This window comes from Cariama cristata, unplaced genomic scaffold, assembly GCF_000690535.1.
Source record: "Cariama cristata isolate BGI_N322 unplaced genomic scaffold, ASM69053v1 scaffold16569, whole genome shotgun sequence".
Taxonomy (NCBI): domain Eukaryota; kingdom Metazoa; phylum Chordata; class Aves; order Cariamiformes; family Cariamidae; genus Cariama; species Cariama cristata.
The window spans coordinates 38410-60649 of NW_009636522.1; the positions used below are offsets into that span (position 1 = coordinate 38410).

The 22240-nt window shown below is 40.4% G+C and overlaps 1 protein-coding gene across 1 annotated transcript; it reads left to right on the forward strand.

Moving 5' to 3' along the window:
• The first annotated feature begins 6503 nt into the window (after window positions 1-6503).
• Window positions 6504-21239, forward strand: CLUL1 (clusterin-like 1 (retinal)). The gene is made up of 9 exons (XM_009707948.1): window positions 6504-6591; window positions 7512-7624; window positions 8949-9097; window positions 11682-11849; window positions 13804-14248; window positions 15580-15717; window positions 16724-16938; window positions 18075-18245; window positions 20846-21239. The coding sequence occupies exons 2-8, from the start codon at window positions 7519-7521 to the stop codon at window positions 18240-18242; spliced, it is 1389 nt and encodes a 462-aa protein (XP_009706250.1). The 5' UTR covers window positions 6504-6591; window positions 7512-7518; the 3' UTR covers window positions 18243-18245; window positions 20846-21239.
• The last annotated feature ends 1001 nt before the right edge of the window (window positions 21240-22240 follow it).

Sequence of the window (22240 nt, forward strand, 5' to 3'; positions counted from 1 at the left end):
AGATCATTTAGTCAACCTCCCCTGGTAAAGCAGGGTCAGCTAGAGCAGGTTGCCCAGGACCATGTCCAGTCAGGTTTTGAGTATCTCCACAGATGGAGACTTTACAACCTCTCTAGGCAACCTGCTCCAGTGTCTGACCATCCTCACTGTATAAAAGTGTTTTCTTGTGTTCAGATGGAATCTCACGTGTTTTGTGCCCATTGTCTCTTGTCCTGTCACTGGGCACCACTGAAAAGAGCCTGGCTCCCTCGTCTTCATTCCCTCCCATCAGGTATATATATATACACATTGATAAGACTTCCCTGAGACTTCTCTTCTCTAGGCTGAAGAGTCCCAGCTCTTTTGGCCTCTCCTCATATGAAAGATGCTCCCTTAACTATCTTTATAGCCCTGCACTGGACTTGCTGCATTGTGTCCATGTCTCTTTTACTGGGGAGCCTGGAACCAGACCCAGCACTCCAGGTGTGGCCTCACCAGTGCTGAGTAGAAAGGAAGGATCACTTCACTTGACCTGATGACCATCCTCTTCTTAATGCAGCTCAGGATGCTGCTGGCAAACACAAACAAGCCAGGTCTTGCTGAAAAGTGCATGTCACATCAATGAGATTCATTCATCCCAGTTTTGGGGCTCCACATTTAGGTTAGTCTGCTGTGTTCACTTTCTAGCAGGGAAGAAAACCAGGGTCTTCCAAAGGGCAGCTCATCTAACTCTGAGGTCAAGGTCTACAGTCGGTCAGTTAAATTGCAGCTTAGCCTAGAGTTCTTCTTTGGCTACAAAGAAAACCTAGATCCCTCACTCTCTGAGGTACACACACTGTGCACACTCAAACCTGGACTGATAAGTCCCACAATTCTTTTCTTAGTGCTTAGTATCTCACAGCGCCTGCAAATGTATTAAGCAACTTGAAGTGTGGGCAAATCCCCCAGTCTTTGCCAGAATGGTTTCGTACCAGAGCAGAAGGAAACAGGAGGAACAAGAAAGGATTTCAAGGGTTATATACTTGTCCTGTTCTGCCACATGCGCATCTTCATCGGCTTCCTACCTTTTTGTTGTTTGCAATAAATAATTAGCTGTTGGTAGAGGACATGGAAGTGTACTTTACTTCACATGCTTCCAATTGGAGAGACTGTTCTCATCAGTGTCTCCCCTGACATTTTGGTACTTTGTGGTCTTTCCTATCTTGCCTTCATTTCCCTTTCTGCCTTTTTTCCTCATTTCCAATTCTCATTTGCTCTGAACTCAGTTTTTCTTTTGTATTCTCCTCCCATTTGTCAGGTCTCCGTAACTAATGTTGTTTTTTCACAGCGCTTTAAAAGCTTTGAGTACTGAGGCAGATGCACGGGGCAGTGTACTAGTTATATAAAAGGACAGCTGTAAAAACATGTGCGACGGCAATTAAGCAAGAACTCTTAGAAGCATGAAGTCATTAATTCTAATTGCAGTAAGGCTCTTCTTAGAAATTGTCCTTAATATTTGAAATGGAGAAAAAGTCAGCTTCAGGCAACATTCCAGCTTTACTCCCTCCACTTCTGTACTACTGCAAGCAAGGGGACTGTGTGTCCCCTACTACTGGCTACGCTGAGGGAGCTTTATCTTCAGACATCCCTCTTCGGGCTCGTCGTCCCACAGGCACCAGAGCAGTTCTACTGTAAAAGCAGCAGAAGCAAGAGGCCAAGTTACCAGCCGGAGGATTATTCCTCACCAAAGCAATCTCCAGGCTCTTCATCAACTATTATCAAGGTCCTGTCCTGAACGCTTTCCATTACTTTTCAAGAAGGCAGCAGATCGGGGCAATTAGCAGTGTCTTCAAGAGCTGTTCAGCACCTCACAAACTGGTAATTCAGTCATCTTAATTTCACTAAACTCCAGAGTTCTTACCAATAAGCAGTCACTCTTTTAACTCGCTGATGTAGAGCTGAATGACAAAGATACGCTTAAGCAAACCAGATGAACACACACAAGGAACCCTGTTCCTTTCAGTTGCAGGCTGAAAGCTGATATATAACGTGTCTGCATGCAATAAAACGGTTTTGTTTTAATGTTCCTAGGGAAGCTTGAAACTAAATCCTTGCAAAACATCTGGTTCAAAACTTCAGCGTTTTAATATTAAATGCTTCCTGAAATCTGTTTGTGTAACTGTACCATGCAGGTTTGCTCCGTAGCTTTATAATAAATTGTTTCTAACTCATTTTGTTATCCTTGCACTGACTTTGATATCTCCTGCTGCTAACACAACATCAGTAATAGTGCTACTCCAAGTTCAATAGTTAACTGATATCCCAAGCACAAATTCTGAAGACAACCGTGTAATTTTTAGGTTTCAGCTTCATATTGTCTTACATTCAACTCTAAGGTTTTAATTCTCTGCTCCTTGAAATTAATTAAATTCCTTTATGTTATAGATTTGTCTTCCCAAATACAGTGTTCAGTATCACAGTAGGTCCCTTCTGCAATGTCTCTGGATAAGGCATGAAGAAACTTTGCATGCCACTGTGAATAGCAGTCGTCATGTTATTGCTAAGACTGGTATTGAGAACTTCATGTTAAAGCTTTGGAAAAAAAAAATCAGCAGTGAAGTGGAAGATTTTTTTCCACACTTAATAGTTATCCTGAGCGTCCATGGATAGACAAGCAAAAGGAAATCAGAAAAGGCTCATACATTTTAACGCGCGCTAAGCCTTGTGAAGATGGTCTTGTTGACCTCCAAAGCTGTAGCTTGATGGTTCCAAATAAAGCCAGGTGAAATCTTAGTGTGATGCTCTAAGGTACGCAGGCTGATTTCATGCCTTCAGCTGCTGTCGTGTTTGTGCTGAGCAGCGTGCAGGGTCCTGAGCCGGCACTGCCTGACCCTCCTCCAGACAGGACAATTGTGTTGGCCGGGCTCTGAGCTGCTGGGCTCAGGAACTCTGGGATCCTGCCATGCTAACACAGCTGCGCTACTTTTGGGGCCTTGGCTGGAATTTTTGCAAGATGTGTAGCTTAGACTAACTCTAGCTATCTAACCCAGGGTAGCCTCGGCTCCTTTGTCGGAGGGCTTCCAGCATGACTGAGAGCATCTCAGGAGCTTGCTCTCTGGGCTAAAGAAGGAGCCTTGGTTCCCAACTTCGGCTACTCAGGTAAAGCTCAAAGACAGACTAAATACAAAGTGAAGGAGAACTCCAAGAGCCTTTGAACTACAGGAGAAAATAAACCGTTCAGAGGCCCTTGAAGTACTGGAAAGGATTAAAACCAAAACACAACAACCTCACACAACAAAACTTCAATTCTATAGCCTTAAAACCCATACTAACTGTTAGTAAAGCTTTGTGCATGCTTTAGATTAGCCATGTAATTACACTGTAAACTCCCACTAGGATTTAATTTCAATTGAAAGCAGTGGAACTAATGGTGTGCTTACAAATAAAGCTAATTATGATTTTGTAGAACTGGGGACTATTTCATAAACGTATCAAGAGATTTAATGTCAATAGGTAGCGCTTTGCATGACTTATAGTCTATAAATATGTACAGGTATTTTCAGCCGGATCATTATATGACTGGTCTAGCTCAGGAAGAAATGTGGAAGTACATAGTAGGAAACAACTCTTCCAAACAGCAAATAATTGTGTAAGTATATAACTGGAACAAAATTCTACAGCTGATGTATAACACAGGAAATTCCATTTCAACATATTTCTTGATGCTTAATCCTGCCAGGTGGAATGGATCAACAGAAAAGGAGAAGTCACAGTACATTGCGATGAAATGTCATACATTTGTGGAGGTCATCCAACGGGACTGAAGGAAACTCCACAAAGTAGCTACAACTCTCATCGCTCAAGTTCAGCTAGGTTCAAGCTCTATGTCCATCTATATCATTACAGTTATTTACATTTCAATTTATCAGTATCTTGCAAAAAGCCTATTTTTACTGAAATCCCTTTTCAAGCTATTTCCTTAATTTTTTCCAATATATACGTATTCATTTCAATTAAAATATAGCAGTACTGGAATAACAGTTGGGGTGGGGAAGAAGACACTTTGTACAAGCTGCTCACAAGAGTTTCTTCAGACTGTCTCCAGTATGATTCAATATTAGCAGAGTACCTTACAATTTGCAACAGCATCAGTGAGCACTGAATCATTTGCTTGTATTAGACTGTGAAAAAATGAACGTGTCAGCACAATGTCATGACATGGCAGATTATAGCTGATCAAAGCACTCAAATTCAGAGGAAAATAAAATCTTAAGAGGAAATTGTTGGACATGGCGGCTGAGATAAAAATCGGAGATCTCCACAATACATCACTGCAAATCAGATTTGGAACGTTAAAAGATAAGAGAGTGGATATTTGATATGAAACCTGAAAGTATAATTGGTGAGATTTTTGTTTAATTAAATTCAAAACAGAAATGAGAGAGGAAAATATTTCCAGAGGGAGCACAACTAATAACTGCCTTTCAGGAACAGAGTGGTGAGTTCTTCTTCAAAGTTCACTCCAAAGGTTAAGTTTAACCCCAAGATTAACTTCAACAGGCATACTAGCTCTAGACAATTTTGTCCTTAGGTTCCTTAGACCTCCTCTTTCTGCCGTTAGGTATATATGAAATAACGTGAGAACAAAGAACTAGGATTTGGTGGTTTTGTGAAAAGAAATAGATACATATAGTAATGCCTTTTTCCATGTGGTTACATGGTGACTATAATAAAGTGTGAGGAATAACATCTAAGACAATGCAACACACTCTGCAATGTTCAAAAAGCAACTGAATTGAGAAAAGGAGCCTGACATCTACCAGGACTCCATGTCTCAGCATTAGCTTCGGTACAGATTTCCCTTAAGGACTGGCTTTGCGAGGTACAAGAGTGTGTTTGACCAGAGACCCCTGGAGAAGAGGGGCAATTCTGAAAATAAGCGGTGGGCTCTGTGCCAGAGGCAGCCTCCAGCCTCTCCGCCCTGGGACAGGAGCACTGCTCGCCCGCCCCGCGGGGCTGGGGCCGCCTGCTTCCTTGCAGATTCCTGTGAACTATGGGAGATGTGCTGAAACTGCCCTTTTTGCTCTGGATCGACTAAAACTTTCTCTATATTGAATCAGGTCCAGAAAGGCCAGCAGTAACTTTTGCTAGTAAATGAATATTAGCAAAGATAAGTGCCAAAAATGAGGGAGCAAACCCTCGCAGTGAAAGATTAAAGTCTTTGTTAGGATTCATTACACATGTAGGCTAAAAATATGCATTTCACAAGTGTCTATAATAGATTGCCTTCCTCTGTGCAAATGTATTTTCCATTTACTCTCTATCCTGAGCCAAGCATGAGGCCCAGAGAGAGAGGATGCTCCTTTGACATCAGCCCAAGCCCCAGGGATGCTTAGCAGACAGCCTGGCCCGGGGATTGCGAAGTCTGCGAGGGTGCCCGCTTGGTATCGCCACAAAAGAGAACTTCAAAGGTTTTGTGTAGTGTCCAGTCTTGGCCAAGGAGTTAGCAGCATGTCAGCGAGCCAGCAATTCATATATATTAAAACAAAATACATATGCCCCTCCCCTCCATCATTTTCAGAAAATAAGAGCGGAGCTATCTTAATTTTTAATGCAAATTGAGGACTTGCAGTTCCCATTAGAGCTAACAGGTTTGCCACTCTTCCTGATAATGTGTTTAAAAATAAAACCCTCAAATCTCTTGCCTAAGCAGGATTAATCACGCTAGATCTTAACCATCAATCATCAATTGGCTTTCATGAACTATGAGGTAAACCAAAAAAAGAATGGGATGTTTTAAAACCCCTATTACAGACCATGAGCTACTGATAACTACTTTCCACGTCTCCTCTTTGACTTCAAGGGAGTATTATCGCTGAACATCACAAGGTGGGATACGACTTGCTAAAAATACTTGTCCATATTTTATATCAATCATCTGTTAGTATTTAAATATCTCATTTCAAAGTATCCAAACCTTCATGCCAGTCAGATCCCAGACGTATTTCGCACACATGGATTAACTGAAGAAAATCATTAAGAGGGCAAAGCCCCCAAACATTAGCAAGTATAATGATGTACAAAATGCCAAAATTTGCTTATCTCATTTCAGACTCTACTCATATGCCAGGCTGCATCTGGATTACTGAATTTTCTTCGATTTCTCTATCTTCAGAAGGTACATGAAGAAGGCCGTTACGTAAGCCAGTGTTTTTTATAGCAAACTAAAACTACACTGAAGAGATTCAATGTCGGAAGCTATTTTTAGCCAAACTAATTGTAACAATTTCACTAAGAACATAGGCTGCAGATGTCTCCTAAGGTAAAAAGCAAGACGATGGAAGAGCTAGGAAGACGAAAGGCTACCGACTACAGAAAAAGCGCAGATCCAAATTACAGTAAATGACGCAATTCTGCCCAACGCTCCCTCTAGTGCCCACAGAGATGAGCATTTAGTCCCCAAATCCTCCAGCCTAATGACAAAACGTCCCCTTAATAGGATTAAGTACCTTCTCATCAGATAAGTAGAACATGGCAAAATCCCTGACACTCCCCACAATTAGATCAGAACACAGCCCGACCCTTTCCTGACGCGGGGAGCAATTTTGCGGAGGAGGTGTTTCAGTATTAATGGTAAATATGTTGGGTTTTTCTACTTTTCTTTGGTAATGGGTTTGTATTTCTGTGCAAAGTTAATTGGTCTTTTGCTATAAATGTAAAGGGACAATATGCAAGTAACTATAGAAGTAAATCCAGGCTATAAATAAATCCAGACTCTTAATTTACGTATGCACTTGCAGCTGATAACTGCATCTCCAAAAAGGCTACACTGGCTAACAAGAAGGCACGTAAATACTGTGTTCACTTAATCAGGTGAGAACTATAAAGTGTAGTGGCACAGTTTCTAAAAAATAAACCTTTCTCCTCTATCTGCTCTTGGGAGGGAAAGAAAGCAAATGGCATTTCTATCCCTTATTTTGTAGGAATTTCTTTCAATTGCAGATGCGTTTGTTAACAAAACTGATCTAATTGCCAATTTCTTGGCACACCTATTATTACGTTTGCTACACTAAGTATTATCCTGAAGGACAACAAAAGGAATTGAATGTTTGGAGACAAGGAAGGGAACAACATTCTAGAAATTTCCCTTTTTAAATTTGGCTAATAATGTTTAGCATGGACGCACTTATAATATGAACTCAGAACTTAATGTGAGATCACTAATTAACGTGTTTCACAAGGTAGAAAAGGGACAGACTGAGCTGCATAAGCTTTTGGTTTTATATATATATGTCCTGATTCTGTTACACCACTGTGCAAACTCAGTGGAATTCATCTAGTTAGTCTGAATAGATAATTACAAATGAGGTCAAGCTTCTTACTCGAGTGTTTTCACTAACAGTAGCATTTAGGTGCATGTTACAAATCTCAGAAACCATAGTCAAAGTTAAAATTAGTGGGAACTTGTATAATACTTAGTAAACCTTACACCTAAGCATTTGAGCATCATGAAGATGCTTACATTTAATTGCACTGACCTGCTTCTTTAACAGAAAGAACATGAAGTCCTCTTGGTGGTTATTTATAATACACGTGCTGTGGCTGAATGGTCATCAGTGTGCACCGACAAGGCAGGAGGAAATCAATCTCCGGGAAAACCTGAAGCGTATGTATGCTTTTCTTACCAGGGGTGTGCTGGAAGCCCCTGGGCCTGGGTCTCCGGTCTCCTGGTGCATTTTGACTTCCACATTCACTGGCATCAAGGGGATCTGCTTTCACGTGCAGAGCTTAGAAACCATCACAGAGCTGGCTACATGCATCCACACACACACAATGGGGAGCTAAGAACAACCGGGATGAGAAAATAAAGGGATTAACAGATAAGTATCCCCTTACAAAAAAGTATTTACAGCATTTTTATAGGTTATTTGGTTCCTCATAGATCATTAGAATATAAACTGAACTCAAAATTCAATTCAATAGATTTTGAATTATTTTGTTTGTTTAAATAATCTTTGAAAATATTTATTTTACAATTATATACTTTGCTGGAAAAGATGGTTTTTACAAATAATTGAAATAAAACTACTTAATTTAGAAAAAAGCAGCTATTCTGCATATACTCACCTTTAAGCATGGCTTTATTTTGGGGATAGGAATCCCAAGAGGATCAGCCTTGAAATATTCCTTTGCTTTGGTCTATGTTAATAATATTTCCATAACAAACAAAAAGTTAGGGGAAGGGAAGAAAGACATAGAGGAAGATATAAAGCACTGATATTTGCTTTTGGCAGTCTCAGGGCGATGTGCTCTTTACCTGTTTTGTATAGCTCCAGCGATATTCAGGGTATTTCTGGAAAGGGAACAAATACAGGTACAGGATAGGTAATCACGCAGAGCCTCAAGGTGCAACGTGTGGGCCAGCCTGGGCTTTCACCAAACCTCTATGGTCATTACTTCACAGGAAGTCTAGAAATTGCATTTTTATGAAAGCAGGTTGAAGGCACCTGTCATCTACATTTTCAAAATGTAAAGGGAAGTTTTCACAGGCTGCTTTCACATCCAAGACAAATATATAGGTTACGTCATTAGAAAACTCATGAGTAACCCTTGGAGATATCCAAAACCCAGGACGAGGTCCTGAGCAACCTGCTGTAGTTGACCCTGCTTTGAGCAGTGGGGTTGGACTCAATGATCTCCAGAGGTGCCTTCCAGCCTCAACTCTGCTGGGGCTCAGTGATCAGCAGTGGGACAGCCGAGTATATAGCTTGAGTTACACACAGCTGGTCACTGGCAAGGGCTCTGGGCCGGATTCTTATCTGATGGAAACAGTCTTGGTTCTGTGTTATGCAGCATTCACGATCCCAAGTTTTGGCTCTGAAACTGTAGCGAAACATAGAGCTGTTTCATTCTCCTTCGTCATCAAGGCATGACAATTTGTGATAGTGTTAAAATCTGATTAAGTCATTGTATAATTTGGCTCTTTTTAGTATTATCTGAAGTTGGAGAGAAGTACGTAGATGAAGAGGTAAAGAAAGCTTTGACTGGCATTAAGCAGATGAAAATTATGATGGAAAAAAATGAAGATAAGCACATAGATCTGATGAAAACCTTGAAGAAAAGCAGTGAAGAAAAACAGGTAACTGAAGTGCATCTAGGGGGTTTTTTTGTTTGTATTTTTGTTAAGTTGTGGCTATTTTTAATCAAAGATGAGGCAGGTTGTATATAGATTTAGCCTGCCTCCTGGAAGCTGTACAGCATGCCATTGTGCTTAGACCAATAAGCAACCCAGAAGGGATCCCGTGGTGACTCCCCTTTTCTGGGAAGAAGGTAAACCACATTGTGTGTACATTCTGAGCTGCATACGTCTCGTTATGTGGTCACAGGATTGATGATAGGAAATCTGCTTCTGCCCCTTTCGCTCACCAGTGTAAGAAAACTCTCACGGCACCTCTACAGGGGTTCTCACTGCCTGTCTCCTGGAAGGAGGAGTTGGACCAACAGACATCCTTTACGAGCCTGGATGTTCACATTTCAGAAGAAGTTAAAATACGAGTTTATATTTGCCAGTTTCTTAAGAAAGAGCTTGCCTGCTGTCAGGACCCTGGCAGACTGAGGCTTCAACCTTGAGAGAAGGTTTCCGACTGCACTGGAATAAAGCACAGAACAAGAGCATCGCCTCCTTGCTGGTGCCTCTTCCAGATTGCGCGGTTCTTTTGAAAGCTAGACATGAAGAGTTTCTGTCTTTCCTCAGAAATACAGCTTTCTAACTGAGTGGCATACTGTTAATTTTTCCCTGTGGCTTAATGTCTAAGCTATTTCCAAAATGAAACTGAGAGTGAGCACTAGACAAAATACAGCTGAGTTACCACTAGTTAGCAAGTTACCACTAGTTAGCAAGTTACCTTCTCTCAGCCCATCCTGGTTGCAAGGTAAAACATATTATCTGGTACAACCTTCCTTGAGATTTGAGCTTTCTCATTTTATTCTGCAGTTGGGAGGTAACCAGCAGCAGCCTAGGCATAGTCAAGCTGGTGGTGACCACCATGTGGAGATACAGAAGTTCTGCAGTAAAAGGAGACATTAAATGCTGTATGGGGACTCAAACATTACTTTGGAGAGAGAACCTGAGTTTCGTAACATCCAGAAGCTAGAGCTGCTGCAACAGCAATATGTTGAATGAAGTATCGCACTTACTACTTATTTCTAGAAATCCCCTGCTTCGCTGAGTTCACTGCATGCAAGAGCCCAAAGGTGTTTTGTGTGGAAGGTCCAGCAGCTCCGCCCTGCAGGTCTTTATACACCTCAGGCCACAAGATGCTTCCCAGCTTGCTTTGCAAACTTCAGATCGTCAGAAAACTATCAAAGTCACAAATGATAATGTGCTCTAGGGATCAGGGGATCAGGGCAATTTCCAGTGTCCTAGTGCAATGCCTCGGCTCAGAGCCATGTGCTCCGATGATCCTGAGAAATAGGGATTACTGTATACTTAGAAAAATACAAAGATCCTAACTATTGCTTTCAATGAAGGAAAAGTCCCTCTCGGCCCAACATCTGGTAGCTTAAACTATTTGTATTAGCAAGCCAAAAAGTACCTGATAGCTTTCTAACATCTTTGGGAACACCAGCACACTCCCATGATCTTTGCTGTTGTTAGCTCTTACTGGATGATTTCATTTACACAGAACTTACATCCACAGCGGGAGCTCATAAAACACTGAATAAATGTATTAGAAAGATCAGAAAATAATTAAGTACAGACTATGAAGACCACAGTTACCATCTCCATCAAGCACATTCTGACAGAAGTTTTCTTTTCTGTGAGCCTCTTCCCTATTGAAATGCTGCCAGAAAGGAATAAGACTGACCAATTAAAAGGTTTCTGGCATACTTAGGAACAACTTGGAGCAGTGTTTGGAAACCTAAACTATTAAAATATCTTGTACTCGCAGAAAGAAATTCATGATGTGCAATATCTACTTCAATAAGAACAACTCTTCTGTCTTTCCATGGCCAAGTCTATTCTAAAATGCTGCTTCTGATCTGCTCAGCTTTGTGCCCTACCTGATGAAGAATGTTCCCGTAAATAGAAGCAGCATTGTAAAATGCATCTTGTTTCCCTTCAGTATGAAAGGAGCGCCTCGCACTTCCACAAGAGCGGGAAGAAACCCCCTCACTACAGTCTTTTGATTGGTATAATCCCAAACAGAGGAAATGCTGTACTGTACCTTTACATATTTCTGCATTAGAGAAAGAATTTATGTATGGCAAGGACCTAGCCTCATGAAATATCAGTCCCTTAAAGAACAGAGCAAAGCAACATAAAAGGGCTATTTGCGGAACAGATGAATAATGCAGATATGATATGGAGAAAAAATTATATGAGTTGAGCACATGACCTTGTGAGAGGTTGAATGCTTCTTGGACAGAAGGATGTGGTTTTTTCATAACCTCAAAGATCCCAGTAGACTGTAGAGATCTGTTTGGTTTTGTAGGCTGTGCCCTCCGAGAGAACGACATCAGAAAAACTCAATAAGGAAAAGTTTTTCAGTTTTCAGTCCCGTTCGTATGTGACTGCAGCTGAGAAGACAACCTGCCCTAATTGTTAGGGATTAGCAAAAAAAGGAACCATAAATAGCCAAAATGAGTGATCAACACTGGGATAAGTATTTAGAATATTAATCTGAAAATTGCCCTCAACTGAATCTTTTTTTCTTACTTAGCAAGCCTTGCGACTTATGGATGAAGTGAAGGAAAGATTAGAAGAAGAAGAAAGACAATGTCAAGTATCTTTGAAAAATTTATGGGATGAATGTGAATCTTGTTTAGAAAGTACCTGTATGAGATATTACACAACTTGCAAACGTGGTTTGTCAACATTTAGAAGAAAGGTAGGAATAAATTTTGTATCGGGGAAATACTCTTGAATTCACCTAACAGTTTCAGAGACAGCACATCTTCTTTTCTCAATACCCAGACCTGCCAGTTATAGCAGGTTACTAAAATTAATTTGATTTGGAGGGTCTGGAAATGTGAAGTTATATGGCAGAGATTACATGCGATTATATTCATTGAACACTGAGCCAAAATGAGTTCAGTTGCACCCTGGTGTGACTCCACGGACACTGATTATTCCCCTGACTCCAACGGAGTCACGCCAGATAGACAGTGCTGTCTCTCACAGCAGGACTTGCATCAAGATGCTCAATAACTGTTTGTGAAAAATACCACATAGATTTTTTTATGGTTCATCTGAAAATCAGCAGAGTTAAAAGTGTAGATTTAGTTAGTAAAATCCCATGGGAAAAAAAAATCACCTACTCATACAACATCATTCTTTCCTACATTTACTTTAAATCTACTCTTTAAGTAACACAATAGCTTTAAAATGCTTAACTGTTTTTTAACAAAGGAAACTGTCAGCAAAAGAGACTTCCCTAATTCTACCAGAAACAAAATATGCTTTCCTGGCTGGCACTTTATTATTATAAGATTTAACAAAAATTGTAATCACATTTTTTTATTTGGGCATATGCTTTAAGTGCAGCTTAACAACCGAAACTGCACAATTACTGCTTCTGAAGTTTTAGCCAGATTACCTAGCTCTCACAGCCCCAGGCACTGAAAAATAAAGTAACTTAAAAATTAAATACGGTGTGTTTCAGAAGTGACAAGCTTTAGAGCAAAGGTGTTTAACATTTGTGGATATTCTTAAAATTATTCAGGCAAAAATGTGGAAAATTCAGGTAAAAATTTAATTGAACAATTAAGTTTAAGACTATTGGTGATACTTTTGGCTTTTTAGATACCTCTCATGGATACCTCAAATGTACCTCTTGGACTTTCAAGAGTTTGTGGATGTCAGGTTGGAATTATTGCAGTAAAAGTTATATACTGCACTGTGCTGTCTTTGACCCTCTTGGTAACTTCCTCAGTGAGTTATATGGTTTATTTGAAGCATTCAAAGTAAGACATGTGTTGTGACCTAAATAATTTCAGAAAAAGAGGACAAAGATGATAGCTGTGGCTGGTGACACACAGGCAGCAGGGGCAATACTGGCTTAGGCTCTTCCTGCAGTGCCGTTTCACAATTCACCTGCCCTCTGAGCTGCACGGATCAAGCAGCTGATCTGATTTACAAAAAAAAAAAAAAAGTATATGTAGATGTATATCTATATTTGTGTGTTTGGCAGGATGCTTCTTAACCCTTAGCAGTTTTCTAATGCCATGAAGCGTGGCTCCACAAAGCACTGCATCTGCTCAGGCGACCGCGGTGCGTTAAAGCACGGGGCGGGGAACCAGTGGCTGAGACCCAGGGACTGGGAACTCCGTAAAGCAGAGTCAACGCTCAGCCTCTTCCATCATCAAACCATGGACTTGGAGCCACTTTTTCATTGATTTTAATGGGTTTCAGTTTGCACAAGGATGTGAGGATGTGGCCATTGGTGAGAGAGGGTAGGGTGTTTACAGATCATGGTGAGAACAATCGCCTTCTGTTCCCTGCACTGCACACAAGTACCACAGAAGTATTTCCAAGATAAAGTCCAAATTGTTTGTTGGAAGAAACCCAAACGCCGATACTAACTTTGAGCCTCCACAGATTAAAGGCCAACTGGCAACCCTTTTACTCCAGATCTGACTTGGAGCTAACGATTTAGACTGAATGTACTTTCACTCTTTGGAGTTTAGTGTCTTAAAATACTTTGGAGAATATGCTGTGTTCGCAGTTACTAAGAGGGCATTGTTTCTATGGGTATTTGAAAGAGAAAAATTAGAGCCACTTCCCTGAGAGATGAAAACCTGATAACTTGTCAGGCAGCTGATCTATCTCCTTCTCATACACAGGTTGAAGATTTTTTGAGGAAAATACCTCCACTCATTTTTACTTTTCATGAGGATCAAGGAAAAGACATCCAGTTTAACGAAAAGCCTGAGAAAGAGGATAGCCAGCTAGTAAAAATGGAAGATTTATTCAGCCAACTATTATCGGACATGGGCTCAATATTTGACAGAAGTTTCATTTTTTTCAAGCAGATGCAAAAAGAATTTGACCAGTCTTTTCAGACATATTTCATGTCTGATCTCGACTTGAATGAGTCCCCCAGCATGCCAGTTTTACCCGAGGACACCACCAGAAATGACGGCTCACAGAAAGGCTCGGGTATACCCGGCTTCTTACAGATAGTTTTTGATTTCAGTAAGACGGTGTTTGAAGGTGTCAGCGAGGTGATTACTGAAGTATTTGATGAATACAGAAATAATAGAAGAGATGTGCCGGAACAAGCCAAAGGCAAGTGGCAGAAAATGAAAATCAACTGCACTGTCAATGACATCGAACCCCTTGGGATTGGTAAACTACGGTTAATGATTTAGTTTGCGGTATGTTAGTGCGAGATACTGTATGGAAGCTCTGGAGGCTTTCTTGGTTAAACAGGCATGAGTCAAGGATAACTTTATCGGTTATATGAAAAGGTAAAAATCACCTACAAATCTCAGAGAAACGTTGCAGGGGGACTTACAGGTCCTACACAGCCTGATTTTCATGGCAATGCTCAAAGCATTTGCAGGAGTTCCTCAGGAGCGCTTGAATTCATGATGGATGCAGGTTTCCATAAGGCTGACTGACTGTTCTGATCTCAGCATTTGTCAGGATATGATTTGTATCATACCATATTGACATGTCATCAATTCTAAAATATTAGGGTAATTCTGTGTGATGGCAAGGCATATCCCTGCCCTTGCCAAATGACATTAAGCTCAGCCAGACAGCCGCAAGCCCTGTTGCAGGCTACCGCAGCAATGCACTGTGCCAATCAAATCCAGACCAAAACCATCGGGTTTTCCAGTGACCAGAAAAATTCTGGGCAGAATGTCGGTTTCTGGTGATAACTCTCAATGGAGGAAAAATCCCATGGTCAACTTTTAGAATACAAATAGTCCTTACCCTTGGTATCTTACTAGTGCAAACAGAAAAACAGGTATCACTCAAATACATACTGGTGCCTGTCTATAAGGAGATCACCGTGAGCACATGCCACAACTCTGAGTGGCAGGTGACATAACCGTTATATGGTCATCAGGAAATACAAAGTCATGTGATTCTTCAACAGTGTTTTTTAGTTTTGCCTATGTTATGACCCATGCTACCCCAGAAATAAGCTTTGGTACTGTGCTCTCATCTAGCTGTATCGGATAATGAAACATTTTGACTTCTAAGGGTCAAAAAGACCTTACCAGAACTCGCATGTGGTAGAAATAACATGTAATAATATTAGTGATTGTTTGGCTATTAGCAGGCAATACGTTACTATGCCTTTATAAGGGAATATACTATAGTGGCCTGAATTCCTTGAAAGAAAACACGACTCGTATCTTCTCCTGACTTCTACTTCTTAATGTTTTATTCCTTTTTTTTTCCTTTTTTTTTTTTTTTTTTTTTTTTTTTTGGGGGGGGGGGGAAGCGGAGATTTATGCCAGATATTTTGGATTGCGGAGATTTATGCCAGAATTTTGGATTTAAGGCAAGAAATTATATTCTAGCACACAGAGTAGGTAACAAACATATATTTATCAAGACCCTAAGCTTAATGGCAGCCTAAAAATACTATGACTTCATTCTAGATCCTGACAGAAGTGGCATGTTCTCCAAAATTGTGTCAGGGCACCAGAGACCTCTGTGCAGGGAGCTTCGGGAGAACTCCTCTGGATGCCCACAGTTTCATGAGAGATGTCAGAAATGTCAAGACAATCTTTTGCATGGTAAATGGCTATTTTCTGATTTTTCTTCTGTAATGCGCTGATCCTCGGTTTGTAGATATGGAGGCTGTCATTTTCTTCTGTGCTGTTTCCATATTTTTGGAATTAACATGCAGTGACTGAGTTTTTGCTGTAACTACAGATACAAACACTACTCCTCATCCCAGATGATCTCCATCACTTTTCCCCACTGTCTCCACAGAGTGTCAGTATAGCTCAGTTGTTAACGTACCCCCGGAGGTCCAAAGTTCTACACTCTATAACAAAATCCCTATATATTTTGTTAGAGCTGCCATCCTGCAGAGAAACAAGAGTCAGGCAGTAATCCATCCTGCCTGGGTGCAGAAATGCTGAGCAGACGGTGAGGAGAAGCTCAAACTCGGCTTCTTCTGCCCACAACCAGACGTAACGTCAGGTAGCATTCGGCTCCTCACAAGGCAAGCAAGCACTGAAGAGACTGCAATTATTCTTTGTTGAACTATGTCAACAAACAGGGCTGACATGAAGGACAAAAAGGGGACTGCTTGTCAGTACATAAGGAGATGGCAAAGCTCTGGCATGCACCCTCCATGGGCACCTGGAGAAAATTTCGGACTGCACCACCCAGAACTGCTCTCAGGATTCCCGCTGCAGCATAACACATCTGTATTTCCAGTATGATTTAGGTCTTAAAAGCCACAGGGTATGCTTAACCCCAAATGTCTTCAGAGTATCTCCAGTGCGGCAAATATTAATGATCCAATAACAAGAAAAGAATATCAGACCTCTTCCATCTTACTAAAAATATCTTTTTGTCTACAACTGTGTATTACAGACACCAGAATGACTCTTTATTTTTAGCATTATTTAAACACCAACCCAAAACATGCCCCCTTGCTAGACTTTTTTAGAGCTTTCTGTACTTCAGATAGAAAAGATGAAGTACAAGACATAGTACATATACTTCAGATATAAAAGATGAAGTACAAGACTTTCCTATAAACTTCATGCTGGCTGTCTTTTCTAACAGATTGCCCAAACATTCCCGAACTGCACATAAAGTTTGATGAAGCCTTCAAGCTGGTTAATCTCTCGGGGGAGCAGTACGAGCAGATTCTCCAGGTGGTTCAGCGTCATACAGAAGACACTTCCTACTTGTTGAACAAAATGAAAGAAAGATTTGGGTGGGTGTCTGAGTTATCCAATATGACCATCGGACCAGAAAACATTTTCAATATAGTTAAGGTAAGGGTTGTCTCGCGAAGGGAGCTATTGCACAGTGCTGTCTTTGACCTCTGCTTTGCTCCTACTTACGCTTTTGGGGATTGTGGATGTTTGCACATGTGTAATGTTTGGCTTTTACAACACAAAGTTCCTCCTCATCTTGAACTTCTGTATGCTTGATAATCCCTCGATGAGCTGAAACTCCAGAGATTAGAAACTATTTTCCTCTAAATCCTTTTAGGCTGATGGACGGCTGACAGGCTAACCTGAATCACTGTCTGATAAGAGTAAATTGACACTAGCAGCTTTGATTGGCCTCAGATTACCTTCACAGATAAATTTCACTGTACCAGTCAGTAACGCATCCTTACTGGCTCGCTGAGTAACTAGCTATATATCTGTGTCTGTACCTATATAACCCGAAGCTCAAAGGCGGCAAATCTTATGTAGATTACTGCAGTGGAAGCTGCATATCTTTAACAGCATCTGTCGATATTCCAATAAATACATCATGATTAACTGTATCTCACACACAAGAATACATCCAAGGTAAATTCAATCCATTTTCCTGCGTGAAGGACAAATCCTATTCTCCCTTCCAACTCAGAAATCCAACGTACTACTGCTACTACAAGAACTTTATACGAAATGATTGTGCAATCCACCAAAAAAGCACAAAAACAGGAACAAGGGGACAGGCAACACTTCAGCACACTTTCCCAACCAAGTCCAAGCTATCTGCTCTAGAAAAATAAAGCTACAGAACAAAGTCTGGTTTAGAAAAACACATAGGAATGAATAATTTCAATCACACAAACTTTGTCTTGAAATCAGTGGGATGACTCACACACAAGTTTTCATTAGGAGAACAGAAGCTCTTTATAGATGTAGTTCACGGTATAAATATTAACATGCAGTTCTTTAATATGGTCTTGCAGTGCCATGTCAGCTCTTCCCACCGCCTACAATAAGCTTTGGCACAAATTCAGACACCCACTGTCTTTTCAAAAGACAGTAATTTAAAGAAAGTAGGCAAGTCTAAAATATTCCTCCATTTAATTTTCCTCTATTAAAGACAGTGGGCACAGTAGGTATAAACAAATCTGAAAGTACTCGGTAGTTTGTAGTGTCTAAAGTATGGATTTGTTCTCTTCTAGGTGGCACCTGGGGATCCCTCTGGTAAAAATGAAACTGTGGTAGACGTGAATATTCTGACTTCACCTACTTTCACCATTAAAGTTCCTCCCAACTTAGACCCAAAGAGTGCTGAATTCATTGAATATATAGCTGGGAAAGCACTGCAACTATATAAGCAGAATTTTTAAGTGGTAAGTTCATTCTTCCTCCTTTCATAGAGAATGCAATTCTTCATACAAGGTGTTTATATTGCAATAAACTTTAGTGGGAACAGGATTCAGTCACTATATATAAGACCATTGTCAGGGTTTAAGGCTGTGCCAGCAATTAAAGCGGACGGCAGATGCTTTCTATTAACCCCTTCCTTTCCCAGAAGGGGAAGGAAAGGAGAAAAGGGAGAGACACACACGGGTTGGAAAATCAAAACTACTTTAATAAAACAGTAACAATGAAAAAGAGGATAGTCATATTAATACTAATACTACTAATAACAGAAATAAAAGAAAAAGTATACAAAACCAATATTGAGCTCCCCAGTGATGACCAGGGAATTGCAGACCACGGTGGCTCACACCACTGCTGTGGCAGGGCGGGCACACGGATATCCTGGACTGGACCCTACAGCTGACAGGAACCAGATTCAGGAATGCACGGATCAGGATCGGAGGCAGAGGAACGAGTAGGGTCCCACAGGGATGCTGGCCATGGAAGAAGAGAGACTGACCCCTGTGATCCCTTAGCTTTATACCGAGGATGACGTGGATGGGATGGAATACCTCATCGGTCAGTTTTTGGTCACCTGTCCCATCCACACTTTCCCACAGGTGCGACCCTTTTACGCCTTTTCCACTTTGGACAATAAAAGAGCCAGCAGTGACCTTGGTTCTCATAGGAATAAGATAACGTGGGCCTTCCTGCATACCCATCCCACCATTACTTCAGTAACAACTATGAACATCAGCGTTATCAATTCTGAAAGCAGACACTGTCTAAAAGACATGTAGCTGCACTTTCAGGAAGTGCCGTTACGTAGAAGAAACTTAACTGAAAGAAAATCTACTGAAAGGAGAAATAGCCCTGTTTTAGCCAAACCAGGACAACTGCCTTCTCAGAAACAACGTGTTGAATGAGACGAACACAAGTGTTATGAAAAACAAAAAGATACTCAATATTCCAGCCTGCAAAACACAGACATGATGATATTAAAAGATTCGACTAATCTAACTGTGAAACCCTCAATCTTTAAGTAACATCTGGGATGAGGTAATGCGATGATAAATATTCCTTTAGAGGAGAATTGCCTCACAACCACAGTCCAGAGCCTTGGCACCAGAAACCATGTCTTTGTGTTCATTAATCACGAGTGAACTGGAATTACCACTATTCATGATGGTTTTTTATTTTCGGTGGTGCTTAAGAGCATGCTCTGTATTATTTTTTATGATAAAGGAGTGCAAAGTTAGAATCAGCACCAGGACTTGGAAGAGCTCTCTTACCATAACATTTTCCTGTTAGCAGCATTCTGCTCGGATTAACGATATTAAGAAAGTCTGCAGTTTGACTGGTAGGAACGTGCCCAGAAAGATTCTTCTCATGGGTTTCTAACCAATTTTGTAGAAAGGGCTCACAGAGGTCTCTCCCCATGCTTAAGAGATTTCCAGATGGGAAGGGAAGAACCAGGTAGAGAAGCAGGGGAAAACAACGCTTCAGATTCTCTAACCCCACGGGGAATCTCCAGGAAAGATGAGGTGGTTTCAGGTGGCATCACGCTGCCATGGGGCCAGTCAGCAACCCAGGGAAACCCAGGGGCTCTGGGATGCCCAGCTGCGGTGGCCTCCAACCCTCACAGCTGGCTCTCCCAGGGGCCAGACCCAGAAGACACCCAAGACCAACAGGCAAATCACTGCAGTGACCCCCCAGTCTTCTGAGGAGGCACCAGATTTGGATGGGCACAGCTCCTCTTTAGGTCATGGGTGTCTGACACCCTCATCTCAGCAGATAAAGCATGACCTGAATGCACACAGAAGTCTCAGGAGGCACATGAAAAGGATTCAACATTAACAAAGTAGATGAAGAAAAGAAAATGCCAGCATTTTATATTAACTCTGGTTATTCTTTTGAGGTCAGACTCACAATTTTTAAATAGATGAAAGAAATCCCTTCCACTAGAGAGGCTGAGGTGGGCTGCAGAATTTAGACAGAATATAATAAGCCTCACCATGAACTTTGCTGAGGTGAAATGATGTGTATATTGAAAATAAAAATGCTAAAAATGTTTATAAACATATCAAATAAAATGCTCAGCACAGTTTCTCTACAGTTTTTTTTCCAAAATTCTCTGTAATTTATATGCAGTTATTGATGATATATACTCACGCAAGACTAACCTTTAAGGTCTAACAACGACAATATTAATTTCCTTAGTCTGGTTATGATTTTTAGCCTGAATCTTCGTCTGATTTTCCTGTGCAATATACCTTGTGTAGCCATTTCATACCTGAGAAAAGTACGTGGCACTAATTTCCAAATCACAATACCATTTTACATTCAGTTTGCACAACAGATTTAGAGTACATGAAAGTCTGATGAAAGCAAAGAGTGAAAACTCCGCAAGAAAAGGGAAAGATCTATAAGAACGGAAAAAGAGAAAAAAAATCTGTTTCTGTCTGGGTTTTATGTCATGTATGTTTCTATAGCAGGGCACTGATACATTCCACGTATACTTCTTTTTCTAACATCTTTTTCTCAGTCCAAAACCAAAATGTTTAATCAATTTTTTTTTTTCTCCTAGGAAAGAAGATGTGTGAAATCTTTCTTCCTGAAATCCAGTATATACTCCTTAGGTGAAATACCCCTAAGCTCAACGTACAGCTAATTGTTAAATGACTGTGGTTAAAATAGTTGCATATAAATAAAATTTTGCTTAGTAAATACTGTGACATATGAGCTAGCAACCAAAGACTGTAGAAATCTTTTAACTCAAAACCAAATTCAAATCCATTTTAATATTCATTTATTTAAGTAAAATGTTACTTATGTTGTAAATTAGGTGATTTTTGATAACCAGCTATGGCCCTGGTTATGAAAAGATTTAAGGAAATAATCAGCTCTAGGCATACAAATAATTCCTATTTGCATACTTAAATTCAAGCACATTCTTCAGCCTTTCCAAGATTGGTCCCTACAGATGTTGCACATTCAGCTAAGGCTGAATCAACCAGATTTCCATATGCATGTAGCATATTATTTTCCAATGAAAATATTACATTTCTTCTTCCAGTTGCTTTTGATGTTTATCATGTACATTAAATGACTTTTCTGAACATGCAGTAATGCCTTTGGCATTTCTTACTTGTAATTCGCCTCTGGAGTTAATTTTTTAATTAATTAACAGGGAAGCTTTTATCAGAGAATATGTTTGTTTTTTTCCTAAATTATACACATTAGCTTTCAATGGTATTTGCAAATTATAATAAAGGTTAAGAACTGATACATCTCTCAGTTAGAAGCAGAGCTGTAGGTGATTTGGTTTCATTTGCTGTGCCTGGCATTTCTAAGCATTTTTTTGCACACAGTTATATTCACTATTTCCAAACGTATCTCTGCTAAATAAACTGTATTCTTTTCAAAACCATCTTATTAGAGTATAGAAAAATAACTGTACCCTAATTATATCATACCTTTTCCTTTAGTTCTCAATGTGCAAGCAAGTATATACATTTTTACAAGAAAAAGGCTGTTTCATTGTTTTAATTAGTGGGAAAGACGTATTTTCCTGCCTGCTGTAAGGAAAGGTAGCATGCTGTAATCCACAGTCCTCTGCTCCATTCAACTTCCCATTATATATGCATGTATTACAGGCTCCTAACCGTGAGAGATTAGCCGTCATAAATCCTGTAATCACAACAGTTGTCAGGAAGTTGGGCTTTATCTGAGAGATAAGTGACTCTTCAGATAAATTACTTACGGAATGCTTGACTTCTAAGATATACTAACAAAGAAATATTCAAAGATGAGTCAGTTTGTTTTTACTAACAGAGAGAGCATACCTAGAAAGTTTTCAGAGGACTCCGCGTTGGGAGCAGTTGCAATCAGTGTGGCAGACATGGGTCAGGATGCAAAACGACACTGAGAAATGCGAGTGAGAAGCTGAGATCAAGAAGATGAAACTCAATAAAAGCAAGCG